Genomic DNA, 10,903 nt, shown 5'->3' on the forward strand with positions numbered 1-10,903 from the left:
TTTTTTTAGGCGAAAACAGAGATTATGATAGAGTCATATCTAGAAAGAAAGACTGATAATTAGCCAGATCAGAGCTATAATTGGGCCATCTTCGCCTATTCCCCATTCTCCCATTTCCCCATTCTCCCATTTCCCCATTCTGGACACGCCCCATTGTCGCCCCCCCCCCCCCCCCCCCACGCTCCACCCTCACAGGTCTGTGTGGTCTCAGGGCGTGTCATAAAATTTCTGGAGGGGGTGGGGGAAGGGGAGGGGGGAAATGGGGGGGGGGGGAGTTAGCTGCGCATGGCCGTTAGTCTTCCGTTTCCTCTCTTTTCTGTCGCCTCTCTTCGTCTCTCTGTCTTTGTCTCTCTTTCGCTCTGTCTCTGTTGGTATTTTGTTTTTCTTTTTCTTTGGGTTTCTGTTGTTTTTCTTCTTCTCTTTCTCTTTGTTTCCCTCTGTCTATATGCTTATGTCTGTCTGTCTGTCTGTCTGTCTGTTTGTCTGTCTGCCTGCCTGTCTGCCTGCCTGCCTGCCTGTCTGTCTGTCTGTCTCTATCTCTCTCTCTCTCTATATATATATATATATTGTTTCTCTCTTTCTATCGCATTTCTCTCCGTTGGCTTTATGTGAAAGTGTGGTCATGAAAAACCAAGCAATTCCTTCAAGCATCATTCTTTTTCGGCCTGGCTAGACATCACCTGACCTCGTTGTAAAAGAGCTTGAAGACTCGACTGGAAATTCCTCTTTACGCGCCTTTGCAAATTAGCCTTGTAAAGGGGTTGGTCAGATCGCGCAAACTCACTCCATTACGAAATGTGTTGATTCATAACTTAATGTCTTTAGAGGGTATACTACAATATATTAAAAGAAAGATCTTAGTATGTTTATCATAAAACCGTATACATACTTTTTTTTTCTAAATCATTCAGCAGCCATACACTGATAAAAAAGGATGAGAACTAACCTACATAAAAAAAAAGGTTCCAGGACGTAGCATGGTGGCTTACTTTAAAGTACCATTCGTATACATTTAAACTATATCAAATTTTCACTCAGAATAAATAAAAATTTCGCTTTTATACATTCAAAATAATCTTCCATGGCTTGACTCGAAAGTGAAGACTCAAAAAAAGAAAAGAAAAAAAAAAAGAAATATATATATATGTGTGTGCGTATGTGTGTGTGTGTGTGTGTGTGTGTGTGTGTGTGTGTGTGTGTGTGTGTGTGTGTGTTTGTGTGTATGTGTGTGTGTGTACTTCGACCATAACTTCTTGACTGCTTCCTTAATTCAGTAGAAATTAGTCAATAATCTCATATTGTTATCCCTCGGTTTACCATAAACAAGAAAAAAAACGTTAAAAAAAACTGTAATCTTAATAACATACAACAACCATAAGGAATGTCCTTTTATATCAAAAGAAATCTTAAATTTCCCTCATGTTCTATTATTTTTTCTCTATAAATTTTACATTAACTAACTCCGTTCCCGAAAGCCTTGGAGCACAAAAATTCTTGCATGCAGTTGCGTGGGGGTTCAGTCTGCGTATCACTGGCATCTTTGTGAAATTCATTTGTAATATTCCATGTACGTGCTTGTGTGGCAGTGTTTGAGCGTCGATTGGTCTCTTTCTTTATCTTTCTTCCCCTTTTATGTCTTTGTCTCTGTCTTTCTGTCTGTATGTCTATGTCTGTCTGCCTTTCTGTCTCTGTCTGTCTGCTATGTCTGTCTGTCTTTATCGGACACTCTTCCTCTCTATAAAATATCTCTACATGTTTCTGTTTGTTTTTTCTGTCTCTCTCTGTCCTTTTCTCCCCGCCTACCCTCTTTCTCTCTACATATATTTTAACTATTATCTCTACATATTACATGTTTCTATTCACACACATTTATGTTATAAGAACATAAAAGACACAAATGAAACAACAGCTATTTCACGACTTTTCCGGTTAAACACTACTCGATCCATTTTAAGAGGCTCAAATAAAAGATGTCCAATCCTTCTGGTTTATCCTCCTGACGAAACGCCAAGTATTTTCCAACCCGGTATATTGTGGAATTTTTTTTTTTTTTTCTTGTTTTGGCTGTTCTCTTCCTCTATCTGTCTCTCTTCTCTCTCTCTCTCTCTCTCTCTCTCTCTCTCTCTCTCTCTCTCTCTCTCTCTCTCTCTCTCTTTCTCTCTCTCTGCCTACTTTCCCGTCCCCTCCTCCCCACCTTTTCTCCTTCCTTTCCAACCTCTCTCCTTCTCACCCTCTCTCTCTTCTCTCCCTCCCCCTACAGTCCACCTATACTCTCTTCCTCCCATCCTCTCTTCCTTCCTCCCCCACCACCTATTACCCCTTCCCTCCCTCCCATCCCCTCCCTTCCCTACCCCCCACTACATCTGCCTACTTCCCCTTTCCACACCCTCCCTCCCTCCACCCACTACACCAGGTGACCTTAACGATCTAATGGTCCGATGATAATCAGTCAAATTACCCCCTGATCAATGGCCGCCTCCGATAGTTCCCGAGCGGTGCGACAACAGTTATTTCTTCCTGATACAGGAGTGTACAAAAACATAATAATAATAAATGTAGTAAAGCCAGAAATTCTCGAAGGAAGTTTTAAAAGCTGAGGGATGAAAACTTCCTTCGACCCGTCAATACTTTGATCCGTGAACTAGCTCCCTTTCGCCTTCTCACTCTGGAACGAAATAAGAACGATACTCGTTTTCTGTTATCAGCTTTATTGTCTTTATGACTTTATAACTATTTCCTATCACTTATCAGCAAACGGAGAGACTAAGAAAAGGATCTAAACGTGATATATCGCGTTTAATCTCCGCCATCCTACATCCCATCGACTTCATATCAAGTCGAGGAAATGACCAAAACAGCGCCATATTGAGAACAAGAAGGGCGCAAGACTCCGATGGGGGGAGGGGAAGAGAGGAGAAGAGGACAGGAAAGAGGGGAGAGAAGAGGACGATGGGAGGCGTGGGGAAGAGGGGAAAGGAAAAGCGGGAAGAGGAGGGGAGAATAGAAAGGAGGATAGGAGAAGGGAAGAGAGGGGAGAACAGCAGTAGGAGGGTAGAAACAAGGGAAGAGAGGGGAAGGGAGGAGCCGAGGGAGGGGAGGGAATGGAGTTAGGCGAGATAGCTGCGCGCGCAGGTTGCACAGCCCGACAAAAGAGCCCCACCCAGCGCAAGTCGAGTAGTTGAGCCGTGAGTGTTGCGAGGGCTGCCGCTTTATAGTTCTTGCAAGCCAGGAGGGCTGACAATCATCTTGCTTCTCTTTTGATTACCGGGGAATTTTCTCTTGAACAACAACCATGGTGAGTTGGAAGTCCGTTGATGTATTTATTTTTAATTTGTGTGTGTAGCATTTCTCTTGTCTTATCCTTTCGTCCTATTTTGTCCTTCCGTGTCTCTGTGGAGTTGATTTACAGATCGATCTGTAGAGTGAGAATCAACGCACTGAATGACTATTGATCGAAAACAAGAGCGACGGAGAGACGGAAAAAAATATATATATATATACATACAACGTCTTTAACCTCTATCGCCCCGCCGACAGGTCACGTGATACGAAACTTCTCGCACTATTATCATTGTCATCACTAATTTATCCCACTGATTGGTCCTTAGATTATAACTTCTGACCCCAATAGCCAATCAAAAAAGAGATTACATTTACCGTCCCTCTCGACAGCGGGGTTCGACTTTCTTTGCTGAAAAAAAATAAAAACAATAAAAAGGCTTTTGAACACCTGACATAAAACAGCTGTCAGGGCAAGCACTTCAAGAGAGGCTGGCTCATGTTATATCCATTGCAAGTTGCTAAAAATAGGTCCTTCATAATTGCTACATTCAGGTTTCACTGTAAGGTTAGACATGCTAGTTGTACAAGGTCATTTATACTAGTGTTTGGTGCATTAGCGGAACTTGCGCTGAAGCCAATTAGCCTAAAGATTTAACATCATATGCTATCATGTATCTTACACGTAATGAATGGCGTGTTATGACCTTTTAATAATCTGGTTTTTCCTATATTTCCCGTGATTGTGACGTTCGCTTGGTCCTATCCCCGCGGAAATCAATATTTGTTCCTGATCGCAGGATAGAAGAGACGAGGCAACGATTATGAATATGAAAACCACAACGCATTACAACTGATAATATAGAGCTATAATTACGAAACATAAGTATCCGGAAATAAAGTCTAGTTGTCCAGGCGTCTTAAAGATACCCAGGAAGTCGAGAAGTTACTTAGAAAAAAAAAAAAAATCTAAAGCCTGTGGTGCCGGAAGACTCGGCTACTGCATTCGGTTCAAGTTGCCAGTTGGGTATTATTTATTACAAGCCAAGACGGAAGACACACACACACACACACACACACACACACACACACACACACACACACACACACACACACACACACACACACACACACACACACACACACAAACTGCCTACATTCTCACTAACAAACAAAATGCGTATGTGAGTAGTTCTTGCATCTATATACAAATGATACAGAACTTCGTCATTTTCACCACATATAAACAACGCAACACTATCGCAATGTACATGTTTTACTGATGGCGTATGTGGTATGTTGACATATAAGCGCTTATCTCAACATTGTTTTATAAGTTAAATCAAGTGCTATGCTTGCACTGGCATCTGCAGGTGTTTGTTAATAAGAATTATTGGAGCGTACTGCACAAAGAGGCATCAATTGTTCGAGTGTTTTAAAGTTGATGTTTTCATCGAAAATATTTAAAGATCCGATGCATGTATCTCTCTTTACGATGTTTAACTATTTTTTTTTTCTTATTTTCATATGAAAAAAATATCATTACTATAGAAACAGATCACAATTTCAAAACATTTCAGTATTATTTAGCATAATCACCCAGACGACTTATAATTAATTGTCACTTTAATCATTATCACGGCATTTATCTGCGACATTGCTCCTCTATGATTCACTTTTTAAGTTTCTGAGTTTGTTATTTTAGATTGAAATGCGTTGGATGAGACATGTCAGTCATTTCTTCGCGTTTGTCTGTGTGTTTATCAATCGAGGTGTTTACTAGATTTTCTCGGTCTCTCTCCCTCTCCCTTCTCGTCTCGTCTCTTCCCTTCTTTCTTTCTTCTCTTCCCCTTCTTCTATTTCTTCTTCTTCTTTTTCTTCTTCCTCCTCCTCCTCCTCCTCCTCCTCCTCCTCCTCCTCCTCCTCCTCCTCCTCCTCCTCCTCCTCCTCCTCCTCCTCCTCCTCCTCCCCCTCCTCCTTCTCCCTTTGCCTCTGCTCCCCCCCTCTCTCTCTATATCTCTCTCTCTCTCTCTCTCTCTCTCTCTCTTTCTCTCTCTCTCTCTCCTTTTTTCTGTCCGCTTCCTTTTTCTTCTCTTTAATTCGCTCATCATCTCTCTTTTCCTATCACTAACCACTGTCTTATATATATATATATATATATATATATATATATATATTTATATATATATATTTGTGTGTGTGTGTATGTGTGTGTGTGTGTATGGATATGTGTGTGCGTCTGCTAGTGTGTGTGTGTGTGTGTGTGTGTGTGTGAGTGTGTGTGTGTGTGTGTGTGTGTGTGTGTGTGTGTGCGTGTGTGCGTGTGTGCTAGTGTGTGTGTGTGTGTGTGTGTGTGTGTGTGTGTGTGTGTGTGTGTGTGTGTGTGTGTGTGTGTGTGTGTGTGTGTGTGCTAGTGTGTGTGTGTGTGTGCTAGTGTGTGTGTGTGTGTGTGTGTGCGTGTTCGTGTACGCGCGCGTGTGTGTGTGTGTGTGGATATACGTGACATACACTCATACATGCATAAATGTGTGCGCACGCACACACACACGCACACGCACACATACACATACACATACATACATACACACATACACACATAAATATATATAAATATATTTTATGTATGTATGTATATGTATATATATAGACATACACACACACGTATGTAAATATCCATATCCATATCCCTATGCATATACATATATACATATTCATGATAATACTGATATCCTATCCCTGAGCCAAATCGCTTTCTTAGACCAATGAACAGTCACGGAGTAATGGAGAGGCGGAAGGGGCGAGGGAAGGCCCAAAATTCGAGGGGAAATTATAATTGGATGGGCGGCCGAGTGAGGGGAAATTGGGAGGGAGGGGAATGAGGGCGCGAGGAAAGGGGAAGAGAAAGTGAGAGGGGAAAGGAAGGGATTCAGGAAGGAGGAGATAGGCACAAACACAAACACGTATACAAATGCATACACATGCAAGCACGGACACGCGCGCGTGCGCGCACACACACACACACTCACACACACACACTCACACTCACACTCACACACACACACACACACAGACTTTGACAGGTTTATTGAGACAAATGATTATATCTGAAAAGAGAGAGAGAGAGAGAAAGAAAGAGAGAGAGAGAGAGAGAGAGAGAGAGAGAGAGAGAGAGAGAGAGAGAGAGAGAGAGAGAGAGAGAGAGAGAAAAGAACTTGCGGATAAGAAAAAAAAATGAAATAAAGAAAGTAACAGAACAAGAGGGCAATTTACAATTTCTAGTATATAGGAAAAGGAAATTGTTTGAAAGAAGTAATAACGATAATTTGATTAAAACAAAAATAAAGAAAACTATCAGGTGCAATATGATATAAACAAAAACAAAAACAAAAAAATCCCAGCACAAAACGGCAATAACACCTCACCACAAGGCATCGCCACACCATAGATTTCACTATCACAGACCACGAAAAAAAGTTCACTATAGTGTAGTTTCAGCGTCACCATCACACGAATGCAATCGATATTTGAACGATGCGGTAGCCGGGGCGGAGGTATGTGCGCTGTCAGCCACAGACACACACACACACACACACACACACATGGACGTAATAGCGATGCAGTATCAAGGCATGTAGACGTACACGTATGTGGATTCACACACTCACGTAAAGGTGTTTCACGTTTTGGGAACACCTGTGCATTTGTATGTTCGCGCAGTTGTCTACAGTCAGATAAGTTCTAACAACACTGTAATCATAACCTAAACATATACAACACATCAATTGCAAAAACCAAACATACATAATACGAAGTAATGTTCCTCTTTGGCCTTTGAGTGAATGGTCACGTGATCTGCTAATCTATCTAATCCACTCTACAGGTCATTTATTTATATATATTTCCCTGCGTCAATAACCCTTAACGACGTCGAGAGTAGTTAGCGATCGTTAGTGTCATTATGGGAGAAATAGGCCAATTACCGAATTTTCCAGAAGGCTTCAGTCACGCAGCCATTTTTCTGGGGGATGGCGGACTCATAGCGTGGCTGAGAATGCATGATTTCGTTCTGAACCCATTAGTACACTTCCAGACAACGAGTTAAAATGGATAATGAAAAAAAAAGGTTTCAGAATGCATTAGGAACAACGCTGAAACCTCTTTAGTTCCTGTACTACTTTGGTGTGCTTGATCTTGCCTTGTTGAAGAGTGACTCATCATTTCAGAGCTAATATGGCTTCCAGGACTGAATTCGCTTCACTTTTGCCCTAATGTTGTATCCTTGAACTAGGTCAATGCAAATCGATGCCCCTTTGCAATAGCGCTTTTCTTTTTTTTAGTTGTATTTTTCTCTTTTTTTCGGGAGAGCTGTCAGACGGTACACAAAAGGGCTCCTCAAAAGGACATTGACAAGGCGGAAACAAAAGCGAAGCGCCTATTTGCTCGAGTAGCCGCTAGATGGCTTTTGTGCGTGACAAGTGTGTGTGTGTGTATGTGTGTGTGTGTGTGTGTGTGTGTGTGTGTGTGTGTGTGTGTGTGTGTGTGTGTGTGTGTGTGTGTGTGTGTGTGTGTGTTTATAGATCATCAGGTTAAGCGAATGGGGGTGCCTGTGTTTTATAAAAGGGGAATAAAGCTTTTGAGAAAATACGAATTCAAGATTAATAATATATGGGAGAGAGAGACAGAGAGAGAAAGGAGGGAGATAGAGAAGAGAGGGAGAGAAGGGATAGAGAGAGAGAGAGAGAGAGAGAGAGAGAGGGAGAGATAAAGAAGGGAGATAGAGAAGAGAGTGAGAGAAGGGTTATAGAGAGTGAGAGAGATAGAGAAGAAAAGATAGAAGAAAAGAAATGACACAACCACACGTAGAATGTACACAAATAATACACAAAAATCATACACAGCCTATTTATGCAGGAGGAAGTCACCATGTGCGTGTGTACGTCACTTTGCATGTCAGGAAAGGGTGTAATGGCATCTCAGTAAATATATTGGTGGCTGGGAGTAATTTAGTCAGCCTGTGTTGAACGAGGCAGGGAAGGGGGATGGGGAGGGGGAGGGGGGGTGCTTTAAGCGTATATAGGCGTCGGTTTTATTATACGTACACATGCACTGACATGCGCACATAGATATAAGTATACCTACGCATGCACATGTTTACGCGCGGAGATACATGTCTATAACACTAACGTATGTATGTATGCACGTATTGACAGACGGACGGGGACACACACACACACACACACACACACACACACACACACACACACACACACACACACACACACGCACACGTTTTTCATTATAAGGATTTGGGTGAACATTTTCTTCAATCTCAGGAAAAACTTCACTAATTATGGTTGATTAGCAACGTGGGTATAATTAATCTAAAATATATTCATGGACAGAATGCATTAACTTGATGCCGGAAATTACTTAATGAAACGGTTTGTAAAAACTTAGTCCTAATAGGAAAAGTTTTTTTTTTTTTTTTTTTTTTTATATACACAACACCTACATACGCACACGAACACGCACACACACACAAACACACACACACACACACACACACACACACACACACACAGTTTTGAATATTTATGCATGTTCTGGAGTTATACATCACCATTAGATGTGAATAATTAATTAATCTCGAACCTGTGATTTTGCCTGTAATTATCATTATTATTGTAGCCATTGTTCTTGTTGCCGTTGTTGTTATCAGTATTATTAACTGCTATATTTTATTATTATTATCATCATCACCATCATTATCATCATTATTGTTATTATTATTATTGTTACTCTTATTATTATTATTAATGTTACTATTATCATCATCATCATCATCATCATCATCATCATCATCATCATTATATCATTATTATTGTCATTATTATTATTATGATAACAATGACAATGATAATAATGATATCAAAGATACTGATGAAAGCAGAAATAAAAACAGGAACAATAAAAGGAATAATTTCAATTGCAATAAAGAAGTAATTCATGATAATGGTAACAGTAACAACAACATGAAAAAGAATCATATTGTTGATGCCTTTTCTCCTGCAACAATTACTACAATAATGATGATAATGATAGCAATGATAAAAATGATCTTGAAAATAGTGATAATGATGATATAAATCATAATGATGACAATAATAATTATTATGATTATGATGGTAATAATGAAAAAGGCGGTGATGGCAATGATAATTATGATAACAAAAATGGTAGATCAAAATAATAATAATGATAATAATAACAGTAACAGGATCATAATAGTAATAATAATGGTGATAATGATGATAGTGGTGATAATAATAATAATAATGATAATAATACAAATAATAGTAATGATAATAATAATAGTAATAATAATAATACGAATAATAATGATAATCATAATGATAATAACAGTTATGATGATAATAGTTACGACCGATGATAGCAATAACAGTAAGAAAAAATAATAACAATAACAATTTACCAATTCCAGTGTCATGGGAGAAAAAAACACGTATTTTTAGTGCAAGGTTAACCTCAAAATGTCATTTATCACAACAAGACAAAACAGGAATTAAAAATTTGTTACGACAGTGGTTTTACAATTTCTGAAAGAGTGCATGACTAAGTGGGGGTATGCGATATGCTCGCGGTTGCACGTGTATGCTGAAAGTGGGTATTGTGCATGTATGTATGTATATATGTAGAGAGAGGGGGGGGGGTAGAGAGAGGGGTGTGGTGGAGGGAGAGGGAGGAAGGAAGGAAGGAAAGAAAGGACAGAGAAAGAGAAAGAGAGAGAGAGAGAGAGAGAGAGGTGGGGAGGGAGGGAGGGTGGAAGGAAGGAAGGAAAGGACAGAGAGAGAGAGAGAGAGAGCGAAGAAGTGAAATGAAAAATAGAAAATGAAAAAAAACAAAACAATATAAGAAAGGAATAAAGGAGGTGGGAAAAATAGAAGAGGAGAGAACGAAAACAAGGGAGAAACCCAGAAGAAGAACAAAGGAAAAGGAGCAAATATAAATAAATGAAAATGCGAGAGAACAGAGAGAAGAAGAAAAAAAAATAGAAAGATTAAAATATTACCAAATAAGAAAAGGAATAATTAAACAAGTAAATAAGAACAACAGAACAAAGGAAGAATGGAAGAAAGAAGAGAGAGAGAGAAGAGAGAGAAAGAAATGGAGAGTGAAAGAGAGAATAAGAGTAAGAGAGAGAAAGAATGAAAGAAAGAGAGTGAGAGAGAGAGAATAATAATAAGAGAGAGAGAGAAAGAAAGAGAGTGAGAGAGAGAGAATAAGAATAAGAGAAAGAAAACATATAATAAGAGAGAATTAGAACGAGAAAGCGAATGAGAATGAGTGAAAGAATGACACAGAGAGAGAGAGAGAGAGAAGGCGAGAGCCCAGTGCCTGAGGCGATCAATACGGGTGTCGGCACACAGGCACCTGCTGCAGGGGTGGGGGGGGGGGGGGGGGGGGGGGGGGGGGTAAGGAGGGTTCGAGGGGCGTGGTTGCGACTGCCGTGGTAGCGTTGGTAGATGTACAGCGTGTACTGCAGTACCTCTGGTATTAAGTGTCAATATCGTGTACGTTTATGTCAGGGCGGGAGTGATATGTA

General features: G+C 40.2%; 1 protein-coding gene across 1 annotated transcript in view; it reads left to right on the plus strand.

Annotated features, from left to right (window-relative positions):
• Window positions 1–3,150: 3,150 nt before the first annotated feature.
• Window positions 3,151–10,903, plus strand: part of LOC125037299 (tubulin alpha-2/alpha-4 chain-like) — a 28,494-nt gene continuing 20,741 nt past the window's right edge. The window contains exon 1 of the mRNA XM_047630367.1: window positions 3,151–3,295. Coding sequence (XP_047486323.1) covers window positions 3,293–3,295 — 3 coding nt within the window. The 5' untranslated portion in view covers window positions 3,151–3,292. The remainder of the gene's footprint in view (window positions 3,296–10,903) is intronic.

The sequence above is a fragment of the Penaeus chinensis genome, chromosome 23 (assembly GCF_019202785.1).
Source record: "Penaeus chinensis breed Huanghai No. 1 chromosome 23, ASM1920278v2, whole genome shotgun sequence".
Taxonomy (NCBI): Eukaryota; Metazoa; Arthropoda; class Malacostraca; order Decapoda; family Penaeidae; genus Penaeus; species Penaeus chinensis.